Genomic DNA, 14,544 nt, shown 5'->3' with positions numbered 1-14,544 from the left:
ATTCAAAGCAATATAATATGATTATCTCCAGGGAGGCAGATAACTCTACACCAGCTCCTTCCTGGCCTTGCCCTGACTGCTCATTACTTAGCATACATTTGTAGGCTGGTCTGTTGTGGAGCTACCTCTGCTTTCTGCTGCACTAGTGACCTGGTACTGCTCTAGCTTGGTGTTCACGGCCAATCTGCTTTATTCAACAGAGGCAGCCAGTGCTTATGGTATGAGGCGTTGACTTTAAGTATGACTTTAAACAGAGTCATTGTAAAATAGGATGGCCACTATTAGTATTTGTATAATCTTGGAATCTGCAACAGAACACTGAAACCTTAATATGTTAATCTAAAGTTACAAGGAGCTCCACAAGAAGACCAACAGACCCAACTAACCGGGGCCCAGAAGGGGTTGCGGAGACTGAAGCACCGACCAAGGACCATGCATGGACTGGACCTAAGCCCCCTACATAGATGTAGCCTATGGGCAGCTCGGGCTTCATGTGGGTCCTCTAGTAAGGGGAGTGGGGGCTGTCTCTGTCTTGGACTCTGTTGCTTGCTTTTTGATCACTTCCTCCTGACAGGACTGCCTCACCAGGCCACAGGGCTGATGGGATTTGATGTGCTGGGGTAGTTTGGTGGGCGGGGCTTTCCTTTTCTAAGGAATGTGGGAGGGGAATAGAGAAGAAAGAGGGAGGGAGGGGGGATGGGCAAGGAGAAGAGGAAGGAGGGGCTACTATCAGGATGTAAAGTGAATTAATAAATGAAAATTTAAAATGACAGTTTCTGGTTTTATTAAGTAGAGAAGCTGTGTCCACCTAGTCTTCTCTGTGGTCAGCAATGTCATCACCATATAACATTCCTCCTCTCCACACTCAAATATTCCTGAGGAAAAAGAGCATAATCTGTAATTCCTCCTAATAACCTCACCACAGGGTGATGGACCTGGGCTTGATGTTTCATCTAAGTACTAAGGAGCAAGACTGGGGGCGACCTCTGAATATCTTTCTTGTTTACTATCTTAAGTTGGTTAATGCTTGTTTAGATTGATTGCCAAAGATGGATGAGTTCAATTATGTTCTGACAAACTGACTTGAAGAGAGATCAAATTCTTTCCTTATAGCATCTGGTGACTTCACAAAGGTCAAGCAGGAAAGATGGTTCTGTTCTGAACAAATCCATAGGGTGCCAATCCCCACCAGAACTAGCCAAACTCAGGTTTGACTTCCATTATAATAATGTGAGATTTAGCCTCATTGCCTCGTTCCTATGGCCAGATTCTATGGAAACCCACATCCTCTGTTTCATTTAGCATCCTACAAAGAGGATCTAGTTACTTATACTCTGCTTTTGTATAAAATTTATCAAAAACTAACAGGAAATTCTCTGGGAAGTTTGGTCTTTAATGAATGCTGAAGCCACATTTAGAACATTGTACTTAAGAAGGCCTGCATTGTACACAGTTGTACTTAGTTAGCCCAACATTCTTCCATGTTTATGAGCCTTTCTCAACATTAAGGCATGTCTATATTTTGAAGCAAAAATTTAAAGAATTTTAATAGCTATGCCATTCTATACATATTCAATTTCTTAAATTTTTTTCATGTAAAAAGAATGAATCCTTTAAATAGTCTTAATGTGCAAATGAAAGTACCTATTAATTTGGGGGTTAAGAAGTAATAAATGCCAAAATTTTCTAGCTAACTATATATACTTACGAAGAACAAAGAAATATTGATTCAGCACCCTCATGTAGTGGGCTGTACAAAGTAAACAGGAGACAACAAGTGCAGTAGGAGGCAGACTAGCACTTGCTACTTGAAAGCTCTGCAGGGAGTTAAGACTCAAATAAGTCAAACAAAATCACAGAGAGATGGACTTTTTTGTATTGAAATGGGCTGATTAAGCACTAATAGTTGAGAGGCAATGTAAAATTGAAAGAGGAACTCAAAGGAAAACAACTCAGTCAGTGATATTTAATTGAAAGAATGACTGAGGCATTCGTACAGATACCCTTGCTGTCTACGACAGAGGCATTGCTTGGTACGTGCCCTTAGTGGGTACTGTTTGTACTCTAGCTCCTTTACAAGTTAAGCTGCTGACATCACCATGCCTTACATGTCATATGACCAGCATAAGACATCATTTCTGTTCACTATGGAGTACATAGTGAAAGGGAGCACACAGTCCATAGACTGAGTGGGAAATAAGGCCATCACTGGACCTTAGCTCCTTAATCTCACTAGGTAAGTTCACATCGATGCCATTAAATATCATGGTGGGAGACGCTGGAGAGATGGATCAGTGGTTAGGAACATTGGCTGCTCTTGTTGAGGATCCAGGTTTGGTTCCCAGCACCCACAGATAGGGCTCCACAACTATGTGTAACTCTACCCCCAGGGGATCCAGTACCCTCTTCTGGCCTCCTCAGGAACTTGGTGCTACTCATAGTCATGTATGCAGAAACGTCACTCATGCAAATGTGAAATAAAGCTCATATGGCTCTATAAGTCATCCAGACTTTGAGAGTGTCCTGTACGTCAGCTCCGTCAACAGGTATCATTTATTGAAAGGATCGAGTGATGGGCGTTCAGCACTTATTCACTTGCTCTTCCTTTCCAAATTATTTTCTGGGTAAGAGTATATCACACAATGATGAAATAGTTTGCTATCGTTACAGAGATTGCAGTTTTATTCAAACCCTGGCAATCCAGCTCACAGATCCATGGCCTTGACCCTGCTAATCTCCCTTACCAAGGGAGCACCTGTCAGTCTGGCTTTCTGTAAGCAGGATATACTGTGTTTCATTGGGTCTTTCTAAAGTTAGATGTTGATACTTGGAAGGAATAAGATGGGTCCTATGTAGGGTTGGGAGTTTGCTCAGATATTGAACTGATATATTTGAAGTGGTTCACATTTTTTTAAAATGTCAATTATGTGCATGGGTGCTTTAACTGAATATATGTCTCTGTTTCTGTCTCTCTCTCTCTCTCTCTCTCTCTCTCGTGTGTGTGTGTGTGTGTGTGTGTGTGTGTGTGTGCGCGCGTGCGTGCACATGCACCCGAGAAAGCAGCAAGAGGAGGGTCTGAATCCTTGAAATTAAGGTTATAGACTTCCAGACGGTTGTTAGCTGCCCAGCAGGTGCTGGGAACCTAACTAGGGTCCTCTGCAAGAGCAGCAACTGTTTGCATCTGCTGGCACAGCTCCCTAAGCCTGCTGGTTCATATTTTTAAGAGCAAGAATACCTAGATGAGTTTGCTGCTACTTCGGACAAACAGAACATCGGGGCTTAAAGTAGTCAGGTGTCTGGTGCAGCATTTCTACAGCTTTTGCCGGTTAATACCATTATCTCCATTCTCCATGATTAGTTCTCCATTTTTGTAAATAAGTTGTTTCTACTATCATACTATCTCCTTGGCAGAGTGGACATGCATACTTTCCAGGATTTCAATGGCATGTGTGGCATGTGTTGGTTTCAGCTTTAGTCTTGCCCTAGCACATTTATTCTTAGAGAAATTCAACTTATTTATTTATATTTTATTTTTAGATTCAATTGAAGTAGGTTCTTTGTATATAGTCCACACTAGCATAGAAATCATTCTGTAGCCCAGCCTGCTACAGGGTCCTCCTGCTCCTGTCCCACACTGCCCTCTATTGCTATGGAAGACTGACCCACTCCCAGCACAGCAGAGCAGAGGTACTTGTCTAGTTAGGGAGGAAATGAAATGAGCTGAGGAGGTTTCTGTATTTCCTGAAATCTACAAGCAGACATATCTTTACATACAGCTGCAGTCACGGGGCTGGAGAAATGGCTCAGCAGGTAAGAGTACTTTGTACAGAGCCTGATGACCTGAATTCAGCTTCCAGGAGCAAGCACGCTTGCATCGTTATGAAAGTCTGCTTCATACCAGCCCCATATACGTTCAATTTCCTTGTTAAGCCCACATTCCACTTGGGTAAAAGTATAAAAGAAAAAAAATAAGTCAGCTTATTTTACTGGCTATAAAATTACAAAAGAGATAGTAACATAAAAGGTAGGAACCCTTATTTAAAATTAATCTCTTATTACAATAACCTATCTAGAAATTACTGTTAAATGTAGCTTTTGTTTGAATAATAACGAATGTATTCAGTAGTGTGAAGGATCAGTAGCTGAAATTTGTATGATGGGAAGAGAAGTAACAGACCTCAATGGTAACATTTTGAGAGGAAAAAGTTGTTCTTCTGCCAGCTATTCTTATGACTGATTTTTAAAAATTCCTGTGTGCATATGTTAAAACAAAGTGAAAAGTTCATTTCAAAGGCACAGATGATGAAGCTATCTTCTGTCAGTTTTAAGGCTAGGTCAAATGCCCAGGGTGTAGCTCTGTGGATAAAGTAGTCGCTATGGACCACACAAAATTGATTGTGGCAGTACTTGTCTATATTCCCAACAACTGTCGTATGAAAGCATTAATATTAGGAATCAGAGGCATGAGATACAAACTCTAAGAGATCACAGATGCCTGCCCAGACTACTATCCCCAGCAAAACTTCCAATTACAACAGATGGAGAAAGACATTCTATGATTAAAAAAATATCTAATCAGTATGTATCTATAAATCCAGACCCACTAGAAGGAAACATCAATCCAAAGAGGTTAACAACGTCCAAGAAAACACAGACTAGAAAATCAAAAGAGGAAGAGAAAAGCCACACTACAAGAAAAAGCAAGTAGAATCAGCAAACACTGGTCATTGACAATTCTCATTGACAATGGTCTCAATTCCTTCACTAAAGAAACATAGACTTAAACATAGATTTAAAAACAGGATCCGTCTTTCTGCTGCATTCAAGAAACAAACCTGAACAGTAAGGATAGACATCACCTGAGGATTAAAAAAAAAAAAAAAAAAAACATTCCAAGCAAATGGACCCAAGAAACAAGCCAGTCTAGTCATTTTAGTATCTGACAAAACAGACTTCAAACCAAAACTAATCAGGAGAGGGAAGAAAACAGTCTACTCATCAAGGGAAAAAATCTACCAAGAAGACACTGCAATTCTTAACATCTATGCACCAAACAAAAGGTCACCCAAGTTCATAAAAGACACTATTGAAGCTTAAATAACATATTTACCCTCATACTCTAATAGTGGGTGATTCCAATACCCATTCTTACTAATAGACAGGTCATCCAGACAAAACTAAACTGAGAAATGATGGAGCTAAGTGACTCCATAAATCAAATTCACATAACAGGTCTTTATAGAACATTTTACCCAATAACAAAAGAATATATCTTCTTTTTAGCATCTCATTGATTGTTGCAGGATATTTGATTACACTCTGAACCCTGAACAGCACTGATTGTGCTGTTTGCTGAAGAAACCTGTTTCTAATTGTGGTGTGGCTAAGCCTTATCACATACCTTTCATCCAAGAGCTTTCTGCTCGAACAGGAATAAAACTAACCATAAGCCAAGAGCAGAGCAAGCAACCAGAGGACAGGGAGTGAAGACAGGAAAAAACCTGTAGAGTAAGAGAAAGCCATGCAGATTCTGTGGATGCTACCAAACTTACTAAATGGTGTTGTCACCCGCTAGTGTAGGTTATCTGTTTTTCCAGTATTGGAGAGGGAACCCAGATCCTCACACATGGTCAAATGAACTACACCTGTAGTTCCAAATTTTTTTGCCTTCCACCCAAAGGCCTTACATTTTATATCGTCTTCCTCCGTTCCTGTCAGGTCAGCAAAGCCCTGTCCTTTGCCCTGGCTCTAACTCTCTCTACAGTTTGAACCCACTGTTTCCCACCAATATATGTGTCATGCTGTTTTTCTTTTTTTCTTCTTCTGACACAGGGCCTTAATGTGTGGGCCTGGTTGGCTTGGGTCTCACAATGTGGACCAGGGTGGCCTCTAACTCACAGACATCCGCTTGCCTCTCCCTCTTGAGTGGTGGGATTAAAGGAGGGAGTCACCATGCCCAGCAATTAAGCTGTTCTTCATCGCTATCTGGTTTCCATCTCCCCCGGATTACACTCCCTTTAATGTTCAGATAACCTCATAGAATCTACTGGCAAATAAACAAAATGAAAACTTCTAGTTGAACCTGTGTCTTTTCTGCAAAATCCTTGAAACACTCTATCATAAGCCTTTTTATTGTTTGTGCCTAGCAGCCTTGCGGAGATGAGAGGACCGTCTGCAGTGAGCCGTAGGTGCTTAGAATAGAACACAGGTGGTTTCTTATTAATCTGTACTTACCCCACCTAGCCCTGCCTCACTATCCCAGTAAAAACAACTTGTCAAAAGAGGACCACTGAGACACATGGAAAAAGGAAGCAAAAGTGACAGGTGGGAAATACAGGCTGGTTTTGTTGAACCTCCAGGCAGGGCATAGGACATGGCATATAGCAAGTAGGCAGTAAGGGAACAGAAGATTGTAGATGGATTGATGGAAGATCTTGCTTACTTCCTCTTCCCATCTTCCTCTTCGATTCTTTTGAGGTAGTTTTCTCCTTGGAGAGGGAGAGTGCACTGGCAGTGAGATTTACAATCCATCATCTATGGAATGAACAAATGAACAAAAGTGCAGCGACAGGGACAGATCACTCATAGCAGACGGGTTGGCAGCAAAAACTTGAGTCCATCCATAGAGGGGTGGCCCCAGGCCAGAGCCTGGCAGGTCCCTTCATGAGAAATGGGGATCTCAGACCTTGGCTCCAACTTAGACTTCTTTCTTAGTCTGTGGCCCAAGACTGGGTTGCCCTTGTGGCCTTTGTCCTCGGAATTTAATCATTTACATAATGCATAAGCACAGGCCTTCAGACCAATCTGAGCACCCAGAGCCCAGCTGGTGAAGCCAGCACCTCAGGGGCTGCCTCCCCTCAGCAGCTCCCCCAGCACCCTCCACCGTGCCTGTGCCACTGCAAGCACGCTGCCTGGCCAGAACCACAGTGCCAAGTCCCAGCTTTTCAGCTTTCCGTAGTCTCCCTGGGCAGCAGTGCTTTACTGAAAGTCACAACAGCTGGGTGAATGACGCGAAGCTAGGACCCTAACATCAACGGAACTTGGCTGGACTCCTGTTTTGGTGGAGGTCGTTGGGGCTTCTTGATGACCGTTAGAAGGCGCGCGCTCAGCAGGCGGGGGGGGGGGCGCGCGGGGGGGGAGCCTTTGGAGCTTTCAGACGTTCAGACCGTAGGGTTCGGATAGTCTGCGCTGGGGACTTGATGCACAACGAGCAATTCCACTTCCCCGCGTGGCACCTGAGAGCACCTGGACGCTGTGTGTCTAAAACTACAGCGATCAATTTAGCTAGGATCCGCAGGCATTCCTGGCGCATTCACAGTGAAGAAGCAAAGTGAATTCTTTCGTAAGCTTAGGGGCCGCTGTGTATCAATACCCCCTTAGAGCTGGGCTCACACAGCAAACTTACAGAGGGCACTTCTCACTGCCATAAAAGGCGCTCCACTGGTCCATTCGCGGCAGGTGCAGGACTTTGGGCGCGGCCACGCCTCAGACATCGCCTACCCCACGTGAGCTGTTTAAAGGTCTTGAGTGAGGAAGAGCCCTCGAGGAGGATAAGTCAGGGTGCAGAACGCCCGCACCCAATCCGTGTTCTTCGGCCTGTGACCGAATTCGGCCCGCCCTCTGTACCTCTATAAGTAGCCGCCGCTAAGAGCGCACCCGGAGCACCGCCCCCAGGCACGCTACTCTTCCAGCTCCTCAAGCGCTGGTACAGCTGTTCCCAGGGCTGCCCTACACTGCTTTCTCTCCTTCTCTACACCCAGCACTGGGTGGCTGAGTCAGGCGCCTGGCTTCTGCTCCCCTGTTCTCCTGGCCCTGGGCAGCCCCCTAGGCGCTGGTCCGCAGGTGAACAGCTGTGCCTGGTAAGCTCACCTTGTGCACGCAGCCCAGGTGTGGCCAGCGTAAAATTCTGATCCCTTTAGGATGAAGAACCAGATGCTGGAAGCGGCGTCCCTGCTCCTGGAGAAGCTGCTCCTCATCTCCAACTTCAAGCTCTTTAGCGTGTGCTCTCCAGGAGGAGGCACAGGGAGGAACCGTCCCTATGAAATCAGCTCTTTTCTCCGGGGCGATGTGCTAGAGGTGCCACGGACCCATTTTACCCACTATGGGATCTACCTGGGAGACAACCGTGTCGCCCATCTAATGCCTGACATTCTGTTGGTTCTGACCAATGACAAGGGCCGCACTCAGAAGGTGGTCTCCAACAAGCGTCTCCTCCCGGGAGTCATTTGCAAGGTGGCTAGCATCCGTGTGGACACAGTAGAGGACTTTGCCTATGGAGCAGACATCCTCGTTAATCATCTGGACGAGACTCTCAAGAAGAAGTCCTTGCTCAATGAAGAGGTTGCGCGCAGGGCTGAGCAGCAGTTGGGTCTAACCCCCTACAGCCTCCTGTGGAACAACTGTGAACACTTTGTGACCTACTGTAGATATGGCACTCGGATCAGTCCACAGGCTGAGAAGGTAGGAGAGCCTGGCAGGAGCTGGGGTTGGATTCGCGATCTTTTGGGGCATCTCCTCCAACACAGCACTGTTTTGAGCTCTAGATTAAGAAAGCTCTGGTGTTCTTAGGGGAGATCTGGTAAATAAATGACAGCTTGCCTTGCAGGAAGGATATTCTCAAAATGCAGAGTAAAAGGGTGTGGCCACACAGAGGATTTCCAGTGATTCCTGTTACTGCACACATGAGGTAGTTCAAAGGATCAGGGCGAGGGACTTGGAACTTTCCTCAAAAGTGCAATGGGCAGGAAGGTGTCCAGTTTTCTCCTCTTGTTAGCTGCATAAGGTGAGTTCCCTTAATAGGCTCTAATTTTCTGGTAGGAGGACACTCTTGGTAGACACTTTCTTTCTGTTTTCGACTCAGAGAGGGTTTTCCCTGGTGTTGTGACTTCTTCCTAGGTGACTTTAATCCCTATCTCATGTCCTCATTCATTATTAATCATCTCTGAGCCATTAGCCCCAAAGGTAGGTTGGATTTTAGGTTCCCCAGAGATTAAAACAATTCATTTCAGGGTCCTTACATTTTAAAAGGTAATTTTTATGGCTACTTGTGTGTGTGTGTGTGTGTGTGTGTGTGTGTGTGTGTGTGTGTGTGTGTTTGTGTGTGTGTGTGTGTGTGTGTGTGTGTGTGTGTGTTGGGGGAGCAAGTATTAGAAAATGATTGTTAAATAAGCTACAAATCCAAAGGGGTAAATAGATTATGTCCCAAAGAAACTACTTAACTACAAAAGGTAATTTGTGTATTTAATCCTGCACTTTTATTAGCAATTGGATGCTTCTCAGCCTTGACTGTAATTATTAAGGGGTATACATTTGCTCTTCTTATGGAATCCTGGTCAGTCACACAATAAACTTTGGTGTCAGTTGCTATGTTTAGATGCTCTTTTGGAAACAAAGAACAAGTCATCACACTCTACAGCCTAGAGTTAATTGACTTTTATCTGCAGTAATTTTTTTTTTTTTTGACACAGCAAAGAATGAAGCTACTTGGCTTTTATGCTAGATTTTTTAATTGAACCAGAATTAACTCATTCTAGGAATCATTTTCTATGGTAAATTAAAATGCAATGATTCAAGAGTCTCCTCTTTAGTTCAGGCCTGCTTAGAGGCAAACTCCCCCAAATTCACAAACACTGGCTCCAAAAGGAGACTTGCTAGACTTTGGTTAGAAAGTGAGCCAGTGGTTGTAGAGAAAAATAGTTTTCTTATCCAAACTGAGAGCTGCCCTTTCAAGGCACACATGTAGCACTCTGTTACATATTTCACCAGGAAAAGGGTATGCATGCTTTTTACCAGCACTAAAATATTAATCATGTGAAGCACTAGTTATTTGTATTGTTTCTAATTTGGGGAAATGGTATGCTTCTTCACACAGTGAAGAGTTTTAATTAACAGAGATGCATAGACTCCAGTGAAACTGAGTTTCTGTGTTTCCTTCTGAAATGGTCTAGCAATCTAGCCCCAGACAGGAAGACTAGGCTTTCTCAAGGAAAAAAATTCTCACCCAAATGTTCTAATTCTAAGAATTTTCTTTTTAAAATGGGGCATTAGTACAGTATGATTTCTACTTTGAAAAAATTTAAAAGATATTTATATTTTTGTTTTAAATTAATGTATGTGTGTGCACATGTACACAAGTGCAGGTGCCCTTGGAGGCCAAAGGCTTGGCATCCTGAGAGGTGGAGTTACAGGCTGGTTGTAAGCCATTCAAAGTCAGTGTGCGGATGAATTGGAGCCCTCTGCAAGGGTGGCACCCGATGTCAATGGCTATGCTGTATCTCCAGCTCCAGGGTTTCAACTTGTTAGAAACCTAAACCAGTATTTGTTCCTGGGTCTGACTCTTGAGGTCTGCATCTTCACAGCTATCCTCTCAGCATGGCAAAGTCATCTCTTCTTAAAGCTGGGTTTATAAAAAATGTCTTCAACACTTTCCCTCAGGCGAATATTTCTTGCTATTAACCGCTCTCACTAGGAGGCCAGTGACAAAAGTCACTGGGTACAGGTGCTTACTGCTCAAACCAGATAACTGCAGTCTGATCTCTGAATCCCACAGTGGAAAGAGGTAACTAACATCCAAACGTTGTCCTCTTACACACACTGTGGTGTTATAGCACTGGTAAACACACACACACACCTCCTCTCTCTAATAAATAAGTTTTAAAAATACACTGAACAAGAGCCTTTACATCTTTCTGAGAATGTTCTTTTTCTTTTTAAGTTTTTCTTATTAAAAATATTGACAATTTATATAGGTATATAATGTATTTTGATCACATAGCTCCCTTCCTCCTCCAGCTGACCCAACTCCATGTCACCAATTTTTCTCCTACTTTCATGACTTCTTGTGTATGTGACATACTGAGTTTAGTGTCTTGGTCAGTGTTCTGGTGCTGTGAAGAGATACCAGGACCACAGCAACTCTTATAAAGGAGAACACTTAATTGGGGCTTGCTTACAGTTTCAGAAGCCCATCTATTATTATTGGGGTGGAGAGCACGGTGGTAAGTAGCTGAAAGTTCTACATCCAGGGCTGCAAGCAGGAGAAGAGAGAGCCACTGGACCTAGCTTGGGCTTCTGAAACCTCAAAGCCTACCCTCAGTGACATACTTCCTCCAGCAAGGCCACAGCCCCTATTCTTTCTCAAGTCATGCCATTTCCTGATGACTAAGCATTCAAAATAAGAGCCAATGAGGGGCATTCTTATCCAACCACCACAACAATTAGTATGTTTGTATGAGCATGGGATAGAGGTTATTTATTGGTGTATGGGCAACTAGCAAATGAAAAATTGCTACTCCTTCCTTCAGTACCCATTAACTTGCTAGTGTCTCTTCAGGAAGTGGTAGGGCCTCCCAAGACCCTCTGAGAGTTGTCTCCGTTGCCTGCAGGAATGATGTTCTGGCCCAATGAAGGCAACTCCAGTGCAGGTAGCCATGGCTGCTGTGACCAGGAGACATCATTTTATATCACTCTTCCCAGGTAGCCATGGCTACTGTGACCAGGAGACATTTTTTTTTATCACTCGTCCCATCCTCAGCTCTTACATTCTTTCCACTCCCCTCTTCCAATATTGCTTTTCTTAGAAATCATAAAATTAAGGCATTTTATACTGATATTGAGCATCAGTATAGTAAAATGTAAGTTTCTTTGTTTTTAACTTTTACTGTTTGTTATGCTTTTTCTACTATGGATCTTTTGTCTAAACTGTCATTGCTAGAATGAATGCAGATACTTTTCAAGTGAGTCAATGTTTACAAAAGTGAACTACTTGACACCTTCTATACATTTCTTACTTTGTTGTTGTTGTTGTTTTTTAAACAAAACAGGGTCTTCATGAGGCTGACCTCAGATTCCCAATCTAGCTGAGGATGACCTTGAATTTCTGATCTTCTGATCCTCCTTTTTCTACATTCCACAGTCATGCCTCACCACACCCAATGTGTACAGTGCTGAGACACAAACCTCGGGTTTCCTGCATTCTAGGCAAATCTTACCCACCGAGCCACATTCCCAGCTTTCCTGGGCTGATGACCAAGTGGCTAGACAGTAGGGAGGGAGAGAGGAAAAGGAAAGGAGGGAGCAAGAGAGAGAGAGAGAGAGGGAGAGACAGAGACAGAGTTGCATATTCATTCAATTATTCGTGTGCATCTACGGCTAGAGGAGAAACAAGACATGTGCCCTAGGCTGGCCTCTAGCTCTAGAGAGGCAAGACATGTGCCCTAGGCTGGTCTCTAGCTCTAGAGAGGCAAGACATGTGCCCTAGGCTGGCCTCTAGCTCTAGAGAGGCAAAGATGACCCTGAACTTTCAATATTCCTACCTCCACCTCCCAAGTGCCAGGGTTTCAGGTATGCATCAGCACCCTCCATTTATGTGGCACTAGGAATTAAACCCTTAGCTTCACGAACTCTAAGCAAATACTCCACCAAATGCGTTACAGCCTCAGATCCTTGTTCAGTTTGATTTTGGCCACTTCAGGACAAAGCACTCACCATTCTATATCTTGTTAGTTTAGTAGAAAATGATAAGTTAGATGTTTGTCCTGTAAACAATACTTGGATGGCTAATAGGATATTGGACATTTCTTCAGATAGCATGTAAAACTATGAATAGAGATGCCTTTGCATTCACATAGTGGACTAATACACACAGTCGAGCTCGGTTTAATGCCATTTTACATGTATCACAAGGTTATTTACTTGTACATCAGTAATTGAACCCTATAAGACTATTCCTATATCTGTGGTTGGTTCTCACCTGAGAAGGCCCTATGAGGTCTTTGACTGTATTAAGCCTGTTTATTGTATTCATCAATAATTTAGAAGTTCAGCCAGGCACAGTGGTGCACACCATTGACCGCCCCTCCCCCACTCTAGAAGCAGAAGCAGGAGGTACCTGTATTTCATGGCCATCCAGTTCTATATAGTAAGTCCCAGGCAAGCAGAAACAGTAGCGAAAGCCTGTCTCAAAACAAGGAAAATGAAGAATTTAAAAACCCGGGCTGGAGAAAGGTCCAGAAGTTAAGAGTTTATACTGCTCTTACAGAGGACCCAAGTTTGGTTCTCAGCACCCACCTTGGGCAGACCATAACTGCCTGTAACTCTAGTTCCCAGAGTGCGGGCATGTTTCTGATGCTCTGGCCGCCATGGGCACCCGCGTTCATCATGTGTACATACCTGTACACAGATACACACAAATGTAATTAAGAATAACAAAAATAAACCTTAAAAAGCAAAGACTTTAGAAACTTCCCCTGCTGTTCAGGAGATTCCATTAAGCCTCAGAATTCTGGGGGCTTGAGCAACACATCAAGCCCTCATCTCATATACGTTGGCATATTCTAGAAAAGAATCTTGACTCTAGTAGGAATAGGAAACTCCACATGAAACTGAGAGTTGTTAAATTTTAGCAACGACAGTGATACCTGTCAAGAAATGTAGCGGTGAGAATAATCACAGCTAGCATCTTACATTTATACATTGCTTAGAAGAACACTATTCATTTTCATGAAGGATTTAGCTGGTCTTCAGGGCTATCCCAGTATTCCCAGAAGAAGAAGGAAGCCTAGACAGGAGAAATGCCTTATTTGGTGTCACCCAACAAATAAGACAAAACCAGGTCACCGAAACAGAGGACACTATTTCCAAGTAAGATTGCATACACACATACACACACACACACACACACACACACACACACACACACACACGCACACACACACACGCACACACACACACAGTGTAATGCATCCATTAGGGGTGGGAGCTATATCTAAGGTCTTTATTTCTAGGAGGCAATTATGTGTCATGTAACTGATGATGAATTTAGCTAGGAGAGGATATAGCAATCCAGTGTGACTGATTCTATGTTGTTAGACTTTAAGAGTTATAAAAAATATGATTGGTATCAAATTTTAGAGTAGTTGCCTAATTTTTTAAAAACTCAAGTTTAGAAACTTCTTTAGGTTAGTTTTAGAACATGCTAATTAATATTAATTAACTTAATGATGTTGTTTTTCTTTAATGCTGAGTAACTTTTATGTGGTTCATTCTATAGTTTTCTATAAGTCACTGAGAATATAGTTGTCCCAGCGGACACAAAACAACTGGGAAGACTGTTTAGTCTGTGGTGTATGTGGTTCTTTTAGCCTTGGTTCCTAATAATCCTACCTCTTGTTTTCCAGTTCTATGAGATTGTGAAGACAATCATTCGTGATCAGAGAAGCTGTCTTGCTTCAGCTGTCTTGGGATTAGCTTCTGTTGTCTACATGGGCCTGGCGTCATACATGACCCTTCCTGCAATCTGTATCCCGTTCAGCTTGTGGATGATGTCCGGCTAGCTTCCAATGTGAATGTGTACGGATTTTGTGTGAAAATGTTTATATTTATAGAGCACAAAGCATTATAAGCATTGTTGAGAAAACATAGCCTGCAATACTGTTTTGTAGATAAAATTGTGATTAAAAATCTAACAAAATGCTTACCATGTAAGCCAGAACAAAGCCTTTCCATGTCCGCTTAGGCAGTTCTGCTGCCGAGCACCATGAGTCC

The 14,544-nt window shown here is 43.1% G+C and overlaps 1 protein-coding gene across 1 annotated transcript; it reads left to right on the top strand.

Moving 5' to 3' along the window:
• The first annotated feature begins 7,892 nt into the window (after window positions 1-7,892).
• On the top strand, window positions 7,893-14,544 carry Lrat (lecithin retinol acyltransferase). The gene is made up of 2 exons (XM_051157356.1): window positions 7,893-8,460; window positions 14,178-14,544. Exons 1-2 carry the CDS (start codon window positions 7,921-7,923, stop codon window positions 14,331-14,333), a joined length of 696 nt encoding a protein of 231 aa, XP_051013313.1. The 5' UTR covers window positions 7,893-7,920; the 3' UTR covers window positions 14,334-14,544.

Source organism: Acomys russatus, chromosome 15 (genome assembly GCF_903995435.1).
Source record: "Acomys russatus chromosome 15, mAcoRus1.1, whole genome shotgun sequence".
Classification (NCBI taxonomy): Eukaryota; Metazoa; Chordata; class Mammalia; order Rodentia; family Muridae; genus Acomys; species Acomys russatus.
The sequence above is the reverse complement of the archived record's forward strand: the minus strand, read 5'-3'. Positions and strand labels throughout refer to the sequence as shown.